The sequence below is a fragment of the Chlamydomonas reinhardtii genome, chromosome 14 (assembly GCF_000002595.2).
Source record: "Chlamydomonas reinhardtii strain CC-503 cw92 mt+ chromosome 14, whole genome shotgun sequence".
NCBI lineage: Eukaryota > Viridiplantae > Chlorophyta > Chlorophyceae > Chlamydomonadales > Chlamydomonadaceae > Chlamydomonas > Chlamydomonas reinhardtii.
Genome location: NC_057017.1, coordinates 3,771,425 through 3,784,905, shown reverse-complemented (window position 1 = coordinate 3,784,905; position 13,481 = coordinate 3,771,425). Strand labels below are relative to the sequence as shown.

General features: G+C 63.1%; 2 protein-coding genes across 2 annotated transcripts in view; both read right to left on the bottom strand.

The window, feature by feature from the left end:
• Positions 1-3,812, bottom strand: part of CHLRE_14g632501v5 (uncharacterized protein) — an 8,797-nt gene extending 4,985 nt beyond the window's left edge. The window contains exons 1-6 of the mRNA XM_043070433.1: positions 3,475-3,812; positions 2,746-2,969; positions 2,330-2,354; positions 1,902-1,975; positions 1,073-1,178; positions 523-635 (exon numbers count right to left, since the gene is read on the bottom strand). Coding sequence (XP_042917106.1) covers positions 523-635; positions 1,073-1,178; positions 1,902-1,975; positions 2,330-2,354; positions 2,746-2,969; positions 3,475-3,549 — 617 coding nt within the window. The 5' untranslated portion in view covers positions 3,550-3,812. The remainder of the gene's footprint in view (positions 1-522; positions 636-1,072; positions 1,179-1,901; positions 1,976-2,329; positions 2,355-2,745; positions 2,970-3,474) is intronic.
• Positions 3,813-4,100: 288 nt separating this feature from the next.
• CHLRE_14g632450v5 (uncharacterized protein) lies at positions 4,101-13,242 on the bottom strand. The gene is made up of 20 exons (XM_043070432.1): positions 12,979-13,242; positions 12,830-12,857; positions 12,378-12,528; positions 11,949-12,210; positions 11,634-11,649; positions 11,462-11,497; positions 11,212-11,265; positions 10,748-11,032; positions 10,349-10,582; positions 9,962-10,166; positions 9,553-9,662; positions 8,966-9,181; positions 8,456-8,594; positions 8,180-8,289; positions 7,624-7,906; positions 7,352-7,452; positions 6,955-7,113; positions 6,559-6,648; positions 6,031-6,288; positions 4,101-5,803 (listed from the first exon to the last, which is right to left on the bottom strand). The coding sequence occupies exons 1-20, from the start codon at positions 13,058-13,060 to the stop codon at positions 5,458-5,460; spliced, it is 3,165 nt and encodes a 1,054-aa protein (XP_042917105.1). The 5' UTR covers positions 13,061-13,242; the 3' UTR covers positions 4,101-5,457.
• Between the last annotated feature and the right edge of the window lie 239 nt (positions 13,243-13,481).

Here is a 13,481-nt window from a genome sequence, read left to right as displayed (position 1 = left end):
CACGGCACAGCACGGCACGGGGTGAGGGCGGGTGTGGGGTCACACTCGAAACACGACAGGACCATGTACGCACATGACCACGGGTCGGGTAAGCGGCTCCCAAGTTCCCAGACACACACACACACACACACACACACACACACACACACACACACACACACACACACACAGGTAATCGTTTTGTTGTTTCTTTTCAACACACACACACACACACACACACAGGTATTGTTCGTAACTGCGCACGCGTGTTTGGCGGCTTTGTTCCGTTTGTTTGTGTTTAACACACACACACACACACACGCACACACACACACACGCACACACACACACACACACACACACACACACACACACCGCCTCCCCATCCCACCTCTCCCGTGCATCTCCGCCCCTCCCCGCCCCCGGGCGTCGGCGCTCCCCTGGCGCCCCCGGTTCCTGCTGTCCCCACTATAGACGTCGGCACTCCCAACATGTGACTTATTCACTCCGTTTTCGGCTAAGCCCCCCACCCCAACAAAAGACACCTTCCGCGGCACCTGCGGGTAGCTGGCCATGCCGTGCTGCGGGCTGTGCAGCAGCACCACCGCAGGCCGCGACGGCAGCGCCAGCAGCCGCCGGACAAGCCGCTCCGTGTCCTGTGGGGGTGGCGGTGGGGGGGAGGGATTGGGGGGCGTGTGTGGGGGGGGTTGGGGGTGGGAGGGGAGGAGGAGAGGCGGCGAGGGGTGGTCAGGTGCGGTGCGGAGGGCGGAAGGTGAATTGGTGTGGTGGGTAGCCGGTGGGCCGGTAGGCTGTAGGGAACATTGCTTACAGACGATGCTATCCTGCCAGTCACCTTTTTCCCTCCACACTTGTGCCCAGCGCAAACCCTCGGCCCCCTCCCCCCCTCCTACCCCCCACTCCCACTCCCACCTCCCTTGAGGGTTCTGGTTCATGGGTTTCTTAGGGAATGGCATAAACCCCCACCCACCCGCTCTCCTCCTCGCTCCTTTGCATTGTGTTCTCCCCACCCACCCACACACACACACACACACACACACACACACACACACACACACACACACACACAGCCCACCTTGACCGGCCTGTTGTTGTACAGTGCGCCGTCCTGGCCGTCGTTCAGGTTGAACTCCACAAACACCAGCTCCACACCCGGGTCCAGCGACTGCTCCAGGCACATGCTGCAGGGGGGGGGCGGTTGGCGGGTGAGGTGTGAAGTGTGTGTGTGGGGGGGGGAGGCGTGTGTGGGGGAGGCAGGGGGCAGGGGGGAGGTGTTGGGGGGGGGAGAGGCAGGGAGGGGATTGGGAGTTTCCATGCACTGCGTCGTGTTACAATTTGTGAGGGCGGCTCCGCCGCCGGAGAGGGTACCTGCAAGCAGAGAACTGCGGTCTTCGTGCGGGGTTGGGAGGGCGAGCCCGAACCGCCGTGTAGCCACGCAAAGATAGAGCGCAGCCAGGGACGACGGCGTCAGTACTGACAGAACAAAACTCGCAAAGTAGCGAGCGCGACACAGCGCTCCGCTACTTAACCGGGCCCACCGCCCATGCCGCGCATGGGCCCCAAACAACAAACACATACACGCCACGCCCCTTCGGAGCCCACAACTGTGCACACTCCGAGCGCAGGAAACCTTGGTTTCCGACAACTCGCTGCGCTCGAGCGGAAACCATCAGTTAATTCCAATACCAAGATTAATCCAGGACAAACCAGGGGGTTGGGGGTAGTCCATTCCAATCCCAGAGAAACCAAGACCCAGAACCAGCCTACCAAGCCCGGAGGTTGGGCCCTAACCTGGGATGCCCTTGAGCCCTGAGGCTGTGAGCCAGCTCCCCCACTCCTGAGTGCTCCCCCCACCCCTCCCCTCCCCCTCTCCTTCCCCTTCTCCTCCTCCTCCTCCTCCTCACATCATGTACTGGCTCATGACGCCCGGCACGCAGCCGTTGCGGGTGGTCACGTTGGAGCGGGGGAACGCCGCGATCTGCGTGTGTATGTGTGTGTCATGTGAGTGCGTGAGTGTACATGTGTGTAGGTGTGTGTCATGTGTGTGTGTGTGAGTGCGCGTGTGCGTGTGTATGTGTGTTAAAGAACACAAGTGTGTATGTGTGTGTGTGTGTGTGTGTGTGTGTGTGTGTGTGTGTGTGTGTGTGTTTGTCGGGCGTGGTGGTGGTGGGCAGTCAGTGGGTTGCGGGGGCGACGTGTCATGTGTACGTCGTGTGTGTATTGTGACGCCCGGCTGCCCATGCCCCGGCTGTGCCCCGCAGTCCCGGGCCGCCCCCGCAGTCCCCGCAGTCCCGGGCCCGCCCCGCAGTCCCGGGCCGCCCCCCGGTCTCACCAGCCATTTGCTAAATATGGAGAACCTGTTCGCGGTATGGGGGGGGGGGCGGTCAGCGAGGGGTGGGGGAGGCGAGTGAACTGGCGGCTGGGATCAAAGGCGTTGTGTGGGGCCATTCAAAGCATGTGAGAGGCACATGGCCGTGTACACTCACATGCGTGCCCGTGGTGGTTCCTCCGCCTGCCCTGGCCCTCCGCACAATCCTTCCACCAGCCGTGATTCCTTGATGAGCACAGCATCCCCACGCCCTCCGCCCCACATCCCCGGCCACCCCCACGCCCCAGGCGCTCCGCCCCAGGCTCCTCTACCCCCAAACCCCCAACCCACACGCCCCTACACGCGCCGCACACGCCCCACACACCCCAACACGCCACACCCTCCCCCTCCCCCCCACACACACACGCCCTCACACGCACCAGTCCGTCTCTCCTCGGTTGCCGCTGCCGTGCCCCCAGCTGATGCTGCCCCCCACCACCCCCACCTTGACCTCCCGCCCCGCCAGCAGCCGCCCGACCACGTGCCGCAGCCGCGTGCCCGACCCGGCGTACGACACGGCACGTGCCAGCTGCGTCAGCGGCAGCGTGAAGCGGTGTGAGGCCAGCACGGGGCCCAGCACGTGGCTGACCGGCTGCTTGTTGACCTGCGTTGACCGGGAAGAGGAGGAGGGGGGAAGAGGGGGGAAGGAGGGATGGGGGAGGGGAGGAGGGGGGAAAGGGGAGGAGGGGGGGCTTGGGAGGGGAACCGTGGGGTGCGGGCGCGGGCGCAGGGTAGGAGGGCGTTGCAGGTTCGTGGCGGGTGTGTGGGACAGATACATGCCCCGTCCGGCGCGACCAGTCCCGGGGAAGCATGCATGGAAGGCCGTGGAAGTATGTTCCAGGCCCTCCCGGGTGGAGTGGAAGTTATGGGAAGAAGGCCAAGGGTAGTGGGTGGTGTGGATTGTACCAGGTGAGAGAGCGGAGGTGCGCGCCGCTAGGGCACGGGCAGGGCTGGCTGGCCCCTTGCATTGTGCGGCCTCCGTGTGTAACTGCTTTGAAGGTGCGGTGAGAAACACTCTCCCCTTGACACACGGGCCCTGTCCCCGTCACTGCGCATGCGACTTGAAGAAGAGTCGCGCTGGGAGTGGGGGCCGCACCCGTGGGGCGCACCTCAATACTGGTAAAGGCATGGCCCCAGTCCCACTGCAGCTCCGGCCGCTCCTTTGTTCGCTCCTTGTAGTCCATGCCCATCCAGGTCTCAGTTATGGCTTGCACATTCGTTACGCATTGCAACAATAGCCCGAGAGCGCACAGCGCTGATATTATCAGCGAGCTCGCAGGCGAGCTTGCCCGCATTCTCAGCAGTCTTTCCTTCTTATACAACTATATACTTGACATATACATATACTCCAGTGCAATCAGGCCATTTATACGCCTCGGCCATCAAGCTCCAACACGTTGTCAGGCGCTAGATAAACTGCATCCTACTAATAAAGATGTCATCATCAAAAATAACATGCTTGTGTGTGTGCGCGCTTGTGAAAACAGTGACAGTTTGAAAAGCACGGTACATGGCTGGTTCCAACAGCCCAGCGCCCATGTCAGACCCTGACACGCAACGGGGAATTGGGTGGCCGACCACAGGTCGCGTACACACTCGAGTACATGGGATCGACAGGACGGGGCGGGGCGGGGACCTGAGATGCCGGCGCAGACACGCGCCGTCCACGCCCCGGCCCAGGGGCGTCCACCTCCGCTGCCCCGGCCTAACATCGCCGGTGTACAGACCTTCGATCTACCTATGATCTACCTACGATCTACAGACTTGCACGATACATACGTGCAATAGGCGGCACGGCCCCAGGCACAGCCCCGATTCGTTTCATTCCTGCAAGTGGGCCATTAGAGCGCCAGCCGGGCTGTTAGAGGCGCTGACCATGACATTTAGGCAGTAGCACGGTGTTGGCGGCCACACCAGGCAACCCGTGAGGCAGCCTCTGCACTGCTTGACTTGAGGTATAGGATGAGAAGTTAAATCCGTGTTACCGCGTGCAAGGGAACCCCTGCGCCGCTTGGCTCGAACCATGCTTCCCAGCCCACAGTGGGGCCCGACCGGCCGACCAACTCTGATCGAGTCCGACGCATCCGTTAAAGAAAGCGCCTGGCATGCATACGCAAATTGGCAAAATGCAGGCTGTCAGCAAGCCAGCTACGTACAACCCAATCGAAAGGCAACAGCCATCATAGTAGGGGCTGCGGAGTCCACAGCAGTGGCAGAGGGCCAGAAATGAAGCCATTCCCGGACTAGGAACTGGAGCAGTCGATGCGCAGGTGCCGCAGTTATGTTGCGTGGTGTGCCCCGCCCTAAAGCTAATGTGTGGCTATAGAGTAAGACTGCTAAGAGAACGTGTAGCACTCTGGCTGTCCGCACCCAAAATCGTGCGCAGCCGTCCACACCGTGGATCCACACCACAGTACCACAACCCCCACATTTGGTGCACCAATTCTGGCCGCGCGCGCGTGTTGTCGTAAAAAAGCGCAAGCCGCACTTCCCCCTCCAATCCTCAATGCTCGTCTCTACGCAAGAGTCACTTGTCAATTGTTCGCTTGCCATCGTACGGTATGGCGCAGTTCTCCACACCCACCGCACACCGTGTCAAGAGGTCTCTGCTTTTCCGCAATGATTTGGCACACATGTAGATAAGCGTATGTACCGTACGGTAGTAAAGTACCGGTGGCAGCCATGCGCACGCAAGTAAGAGTCGAACGCAGCTTGCCTCATCACAATTCATTACTAGGCCTATCTAATAGCGCATGGGGCGACGCGGCGGCCCAAGTATGAAGTGGTGACTCGCTAGATAGGAGGAGCCGTGGGTGTAACAAGGCACGCGGCTGGGAGCAGGCTGAGCTATGTACTAATAAATGCAACAAAACGTGCCCGGAATGGCCCATAGTAATCTAGACGCACGCAAGAACGCAAGTGCCACGGCGCGCGCATGAATGCAGCACGGGGCGGCCTGAAGCCAGTGTCAGGTGCTGCAGACTAGGTGGGAAATTATCTCAACCCGTAAACATACTCTGTCACTAGCGGACCCCGTCCCAGGGCGCCTTGCCCGCTCTCGGCCCGCCGTCCACAGCCGGTCATCCGGCCGCCTACTCATCCGCCTCCTCCTCAATAATGTCACCCAGCATGGCGCGCGCCAGGTGACGCAGGTGGTGGAGGCGCGCCGGCGTCTTGGGCAGGCAACGCCCAAACACCTGCGTGCTGCCGCCGCTGGGCGGCACAGCGTCGGGGTTGGCGGGCACCTGGCACGAGTACTTCTTGCTCCAGCAGTTCTTGTGGCCGGCCAGGAAGCAGATGTCGTTCCTCTTGCCGATGGTGCACTCGTCGCCGTTGCAGTGCTCGCACTTGCCGGCCTTCTGGACGGTTCCGCCCGCGCACTCGGCGGCGCAGCGGTTGGGGAAGGTCACGGGGTCGGGGCGCCAACCCGTGGCGCAGCTGCGTACGTGTTCGTGTGGAGTGGGTGAGCGGGGGCGGGGTCGAAGAGAAGGGTTAGCCAGGTAGTGGTCGGGTACGGGCAGGAGTGGCGGACACGCGGACGAAGGCACCCGCCGTGTGCGTTGCATGCGCAGGCACAACATGAACAACAACACACAGGGCCAGGCCTGCCGCACCACCCCCAGCAGCCGCACAGCCCCGGTCTGCACCACACGAGCGGCACTCACACAGGCGCGTAGTCGGTGGGGCAGCCGGCGCAGTTCTTGGGCGTGCCGCCGCCGCCGTCGCACTTGATCAGCGCGCCGTTCTCGTCCAGCCAGATGGGCGCGCAGGGCAGCACGGTCGTCTCGGTGCCGGCGGCGTCGGTGTAGGTGGCGGCGGCGCAGGTGGTGTAGGTGCAGGCCGCGACCGGCGGGTCGGCGGCGCAGGGCTTGGCCACGAGGCAGGGGTTGACGGCGCAGGTGACGGCGGGGCCGGGCGGGCAGCTGCGTGCGTGCGGGCGGGCGTGTGGGCGGGCATGTGGGTGTGTGGGCACACAAACACAGCAGACGTACGATCAAGTCAGGTAGGGGCACATGAGGCCACAGGAAGTGGGTCTGTGCCGTGGTGGGCGGGCGGGCGGGTGAGAGGGCGGCACTGCTGAGAGGTCATCATTGCTCAGGCAAGGCCGCACGGCTGTATGTGCTTGCACGCAGCAGTACGGAGGGCAGGGTTGCTTGTCGGCTGGAGGCTGGGCTCGCAAACAGACCACCCACCTGGGGGCACAGACGCCTGGGTGTACGACCTCCACCTTGTCGCAGCCAGCCTGGCAGGCGTTGCCGTACGTCTTGCCGTCCGCGCCGCAGCTGTACGGCATTTGTGTGTGTGTGTGTGTGTGTGGGGGGGGGGGGGTTACATTCATGACTAGTTAAGGAAGTGGTAGACGGGGGGGGGCGTGCGCGCAGGGGGCGGCGGCAGGAAACAGTTTGACGTCAGGGCCACTTGTCGTGTACAGCACCCGTGGGTACCGTGCTAACCGCACCATGCAGCAGGCAAAGAGCATCAATGCAATGGCCACATCATGGGGGCCCGTGCGCGCCCCGTGCCCGCAGGGGGCGTTAGGAAATGTGACCCGACAGCAGTGCATGTGTGAGGCCTGCTGTCGTACTCACACAGGCTTGTACAGCTCAATGCACACGCAGCCGTCCTCGTCGCCGTCACCGGGCTTGGTGCCGCCGCAGGGGCCGTCGGTCCACTTGCCCTCGCCCTCGCCCAGCTCGCAAGCAGCCATGCACTTGTTGCCGTACGTGACATTGTTCGAGACGCCGCACCTGCAATAGTTGATGTTGATGGTTGTGAAAGGGTGGGCAACAAAGTGAGGAGGATGAGACCGGCACGGCGCTGACTGGGTTCGGCGCAAGGCGGTGGGCAGGCCTCCTGGGAGCTTAGGAATGCCAGTGTTGTTTATGGGATGTAATCGATCCACGTGGGTGTGGAGTGCCTATGGATTGCACGCGGCACAACGCTGACGACGCTAAACAAACGTCACTCGCCACACACGCCACTCACACAGGCCTGTACTCCTTGGTGCAGCCGCAGCTGGGCGGCTGCTGCGGGCAGGTCTTGACGCTGCCATCAAACAGGCGGTATACGGCCGTGCAGGGGCCCACCTGCGGCGGCGGGAATGGAAACACAGCCGCACAAACACACCAACGTACCGTTAGCACGATTCTGTGAGCACACGCGAAGAGCAAATCGCTTCGTGTTGATGAAAAGCAAACCAGGATACCGCCGTGTAAAGGAGTAAACATGCACTTCATACATCCTAAAGCAACACGCACCTTTGTACCGTCCGCCAGTTGGCCGTCGAGGCAGGTGGAGGAGTAGCACTGGGCGCTGGAGAGCGCCGCCCAGGGGCAGCCGGCGGGCGGCACGGCGCAGGGGTCGACAAAGCAGGGGCTCGTGTGCTCGCCGCTGGGGCACTTCACAGGGCTGCCGCCGGAGCCGTCCGTGCCGCTCTGGCCGCCGCCGTCACCGCACGCACCCGGCGTGTAGGAGCCGCCGGGCGGCAGCGTGCACCGCGCCGCGCACTCGTTGCCGTAGGTCTTGCCGTCCGAGCCGCACCTGCGTGGATGATAGTTGCATGTGTGCGAGGGAGCGTGCATAAGGTAAGGGAGCGAGCACACATGGTTGTGTGGGGTGCGCGTGTGGCTGTGGGGATGGGCAAGGAGGCGGCAGGGCTTCAAAGCTTCAGTTCTGCATGGGGTGCGCAAGTACTGAACATTATGCCTTCACACGCGCAGCACCACGGCCGCCACAGCGACACCAAGCAATCCCGCGGCATGTCGTAGCAGCAGGTGGGGGGGCCAAAGGGTACGGCAGTACGGCAGCACTCACACAGGCATGTACTCCAACGTGCACACGCAGTCGTCGGTGGGGGCTGTGGCCGCGGGGCAGGCGCCGACGGTGCCGTCAGGCAGTGTGTAGACGGCGGTGCAGGGGCCCACCTGCGCACCAGCATCGTTTTAATTTCGCTTGTTTTTTTCTGTTAGCGGAGTCGTGGCAAGCGCACTGCTCTCCAGCATCCGCCCAAAAGGTGACCACAACCACCCCAGGACAGCAGTTACCGTTACAAGTACCGAACTTGCTGCTCTAAACAAGGAGGACGCGCACCTTGGAGCCGTCCGGCAGGAGCCCGCCAGCGCAGTAGTTGGCCTCGCACTTGGCGTCCTTCACCTCGGCCCAGCGGCAGTCGGCGGGCGGCACGGCGCAGGGGTCCGCGAAGCAGGCCGCGGTGACGCCGCTGGGGCAGCTGCGGCAGCGGCGGCAGCGCGGCAGCGCGGCAGAGCGGCAGGTCGGTGACAGCGGCGCACAGGTGGACTTCCATGCGTGTGTGTGTGTATGTGTGTGCGTATGTGCATGCGTGTGTGTGCACGTGTGTGTGTGTGTGCATGCGTGTGTGTGTGTGTGTGTGTTAAAGAGCACAAGGAAAACGTTGCGCAAAGACAGTGTATGCGATGCAGCAAAGCGACGGTTTACGGATGTGTGTGTGTGTGTGTGTGTGTGTGTGTGTGCCGACCTGGTACGGCAGGCACCCAGGCAGGGAACACAATCCTAGGTAGGCCTCGAGTATTCCCTGGCTGCCCCTCCTTTCAGCAACCGCATGACGGTTGCCGTACTCACGTGACCACGGGCTTCTCAACGGGTGTGTCTGGCGCGGGGCACACCACCGCATCGCGGCTCTCCGGGTCCACCCACACCGCCGAGCAGGGGGCCACGGGCACGCCATCCAGGCTCTGGCCGCTGCAGGTGACTGGGAAGCAGCGCCAGTCGGGCTGCGCGGCGGCGCAGGGCCCGGCGGCGCAGGGGTCGCCCGCGCAGCGCACGTTGCCCAGGCAGCTGCATGGGAGGCACGGGCACGTGTGTGCACGTGAGCGTGCGGGGGAGGAAAGGCGATCGAGCAGGCGCGTGTGCCTGTGGCACTCCGCAGCACAGCACGTCGAATAAACAGCACATGCACAACAGCACACAGGTTCGGCGAGCGCCGTGCATCAGTCAAGCGCGCAGAGCGCAGAAGGCGCCGCCAGCGTCCGCCACACCACACCACACCACACCACACCACACCTACCACACCACACCACACCACACCACACCACACCACACCACACCACACCACACCACACCACACCACACCACACCACACCACACCACACCACACCACACCACACCACACCACGCCACACCATACCACACCACGCAAGCACACGCACCCGCTGAAGGGGTCGAGGTCGTCCTCGGGCTGCGGCTGCTGCGCTGCGGGGCAGGTGCCCAGGATGGAGCCGTCGGTGGTGGAGCGGAACACCGCCGTGCAGGGGCCCACCTGTGAGGCGTGGTTGGGTGGTTGGGTGGGTGGGTCGGGTGGGTGGGTGGTTGGGTGGTTGGGTGAGTTGGGCGGTACCGGTACTTAGTTGAGGCACGCACGTGGGACAGGTTCATCACCCATCATCAAGGTAGGTGGGTGGCAGAAAAGTGGAATCAGCAAACACATCATCTTAAGGTAAGCAAAGCTGCTGGATCCCGAAGGTGGGCGGCCAGTATCCAGCCCATCATCCTAGGCAGGCACGGCATAGGCATAGGCCTACACAATTACACACACACGGCAGGTGGCACGCGACCCACCACGGATCCGTCTGGCAGCACGCCCTTGTCGCAGTAGCTGGCCTCGCAGGTGAAGCCGGAAGCGGCAGTAGCAGGAGCGGAGCCGGCAGTACCAGCAGCGGCACCGGCAGTAGCAGCCCCCGCCGGGGCGGTGGCCCAGGGGCAGTCGGGCGGCAGTACAGTGCAGGGGTCGGCGAAGCAGGCGGCGGTGACGCCGCTGGGGCAGCTGCGGTTAGTTGGGAATGATTGGAAGACGGGCACAGGTGTCAGAGGGGACGTCAATAGATAGAAGGGGGTGAGCGGGGAGGCGCGAGGCAGAAAAGCAGGGGGTGCGGGGAGGATGAGTCAGCACGCATGCATGCAGAGGGTACGAGGTGGGAGCGAGGCCGCGCACAGCAGCACACGCACCTGATGTCGTTGCCGCTGTCGGGCGTCTCGTCCTCGTCCTCGCCGCCGCACACCACCACCTCCTTGGTGTCCGGGTCCACCCACACCGCCGAGCACGGCTCCACTTCGGCACCGTTCAGGCTCTGGCCGCTGCAGGTCAGCTGGAAGCACACCGCGGACGCCGGCAGCGCGGCGGCCTTGGCGCACCGCGGCAGCGCGCAGCTGTCCTTGGCGCAGCGCACGTTGCCCAGGCAGCTGCGGCGCACAAGGTGGCGAGCCGGAGGGTACCGGTGCCGTACGCGTGAGAGACAGGGAGATGTCAAGATGTCAAGCCAAGCCATTGACAGCAGCATTGAGCGGGCGCCGGGCATGGGCATGAGCATGTGCAGCACACACGTGCAGGGGATATCATGCGCTTACCCTGCGAAGGGGTTGAGCGACTCATCGACCGGGCCGGGCATGATGACCAGACCGCCGTCGCCCGCCACCTCGGCATCGCAATCCACGCGCATGCCGTTAACGGGATGGATCCAGACCGCCGAGCAGGGCCCAACTTCGGAGCCATCCTCGAGGACTAGGGTCTCGCTGCAGGTGCTGTAGCGGCAGGTGGCGGCGGGCTCGGCCTTGCAAACGGGCTTCTGGCCGTCGGCGCCGGGAATCGAACAGGGGTCCACGAGGCAGGCCGCGGTCCTTCCCTCCGGACACCTGCGCCGCGGGGCATCGGCGCCGCGGGAGAGGCCAGGGAGCGGGTAAGGCACGGGGCACTAAACGGTTGCGGTGGCGAGGGGGCAACAGGCGTAGGAGCAGGTAGCGCAGCGCGGATCATGTGGAATCTAACTACGATGACGGGTGTGGAGCTCGGGTTGCGCGAGCGAGTGACTCACGTGGGAAAGCATGGGCCGCGGGCGACCACCGTGGCTTTGGCACACGCAGCCTGGCTGTGGGGGCAAAATGGAGGACAGGGCAGAGGGCAGAGGTCAGAGGTCAGAGGTCAGCGCGTCAGCAGCAAATGGTAAGCGCCTTTGATGTGGCACTCTGGGGGCCGGAACACACATGCACACCGTACAATAGGCACCGGTACGGAAGGCGGGTCTTTTGTCATCTGATCACGCATGCCGCTGGGGCCGAGCTTACCAGGCGTTGCCATACGTCTGCCCGTCTTCGCCGCAACTGCGCAAGCATGGAGCATGATGACACACATTGTCAATCAAAGTGTTCAATGGCAGTTGCGCAAGTAAGCAGGGAAAATGAGCAGAAACAGCAGATCCACACCGAGTCAATGAGTGCTGCCGGCATTTAAACTGGCAAGGAATGCGCACGAGCTGGTGTGGGGTTGGGGGGAGGCAGGAAGGCACCATGCCCACAGGGCACACGCGCATGGCGGTTGAGGATGCAAGGCTCCGGCAATGCACTCACACTGCAGACACCCGGAGGTGGAGGGGAAGAAGAAGTAGGAGCCGCGTGGGGTCACGTGGGATGGCGATGGGGATGGGCAGAGGCGCACGTCAAATGCAATTAGCGGCTTAGGAGAGGCCATGGCAGAAGACAATGGTGCAACGCGTACAAAGCCAAATGTGGGCCCCACAGCACACTACAGCATGACACGCAGAAGCGGACGCACCTGGCGAGTAGAACATGGGGCAAACGCAGCCGGTCGGCAGCCCTGCACCCGCACCCTCCGTGCCGGCAGAGCCCTCCGTGTCGCCGCCCTCGGAGCCGGCACCGCCGTCGCCCGGGAAGCCGCCGGCGGCGCCGCCACCGGTGCTGCTGCCGGTGCTGCTGCCGGTGCTGCTGCCGGTGCTGCCCTGGCCGGTCACCGCGCGGTTGGTGCAGACGCCGACAGAGCCGTCGACCTGGCGCCACAGGGCGCTGCAGACAGGGACCTGAGGGAGGGAAAGCGCGCCAAATTAATGTAAGTTTAAAAATTGCGGGGAGTATGGAAGGAAGTTGATCTCGCCCACCCATAGCTCGCGGCTCTGCTTCGTCCACGCTTGCATCTCGGAAAAAGATACGGTATTGCGGTTAGCTAATTTCGGAAAGCGACACGCGCCTGATATCCGTTGTCCAGGAAGCCGGCGATGCAGGGCGCGATCTCGCAGCTGGCTCCAGGCGCGGAGGCGGCGTCGCAGTCGGGGTACTGGATGTAGGCGGGATCACATGCGTAGGCAGCGCACTTGGCCACAGCGGCGCCAGGCGGGCAGCTGCGTGGACATGCCGATGGGAGCAACTGCTTCACGCTCGCGACCATGTCAGGAAGCTTTGTGCACGTCACTAGACCGGTCGGTGGTGGCTTAACAGTTCACACCCAGTCGTTCTGTCTGCGTAACACGGCCCCGCGTGTGTGTTTCGGTGCGTGCGGCCGGCGCATGGTGCGTCATGCTAACAACATGGACTCATACATGAAGCTGCAGCGCGTGGCAGCTTAACTATGTAACGCGCAAAGCTTAAGCACTGTTCCGGACGTGCAGAAACGGTTGAGGCATGTCCGAACGGCGGACTTACGTGTATGATTTTGAAAGGATGACGTCGCCTGTAATAAGCACAGGGATTGTCAGGGAATTAATTTCATTGGCAGAGGCTAAACGAAGGACCCAAACCAGTCGGCCTAAGCATGCCTAACGCAGCTTTGAATGCACGATCTTGCGCACTACCTTGGGCGCGCAGTGCTGAGCATGCTATTATAGCTGCAGCAACGAGCAGCGAGAGTCTCGCGAGCGGAGCACGCTTGGCCATTGGGACGAGTTTGCTTTCTCCTCAGGCACAACAGGAGCAAGACATATGGCTGGGATGACTAGTGAACCTGTTCAGGCTTGGACTCCCCGGTGAGGGCGTCCAGAGTGAAACTGGTGTGGCGATGCGCAGACTCTGAAGGAAATCGTGAGCAAGCTCGCACGTTAGCGCTTGTGGACAGTATACATACCAGCTTAGGGCAATAGGCACAAGGCGGAGCGGCTGCTGCGCTAACGCCGGCGAATGGGTAGCTTCGTGCTGCCCGCCGTACGATCCGCTTCGACACATGGGAAGCTGGGGCTAGAGGGCGGCAGCACAAGGCAGCACGGACGCCCCAGCATGGACGCGCCCGCTGCATTGCTGTGCATCGATGCCATGCACTTATTTGCAATATCGGCATTCGCCAGGCACGCGCGGGCGGTCC

What these genes read in the sequence shown, in the direction of transcription:
- CHLRE_14g632450v5 (XM_043070432.1), bottom strand. Translation starts at nt 13,060, where the DNA reads ATGGCCAAGCGTGCTCCGCTCGCGAGACTCTCGCTGCTCGTTGCTGCA. An exon ending in CGCGGCCCATGCTTTCCCAC is followed by an intron (nt 11,033 to 11,211) that starts GTGAGTCACTCG and finishes CCCGCGGCGCAG; the next exon opens with GTGTCCGGAGGGAAGGACCG. An exon ending in ACGTTGGAGTACATGCCTGT is followed by an intron (nt 7,907 to 8,179) that starts GTGAGTGCTGCC and finishes TCATCCACGCAG; the next exon opens with GTGCGGCTCGGACGGCAAGA.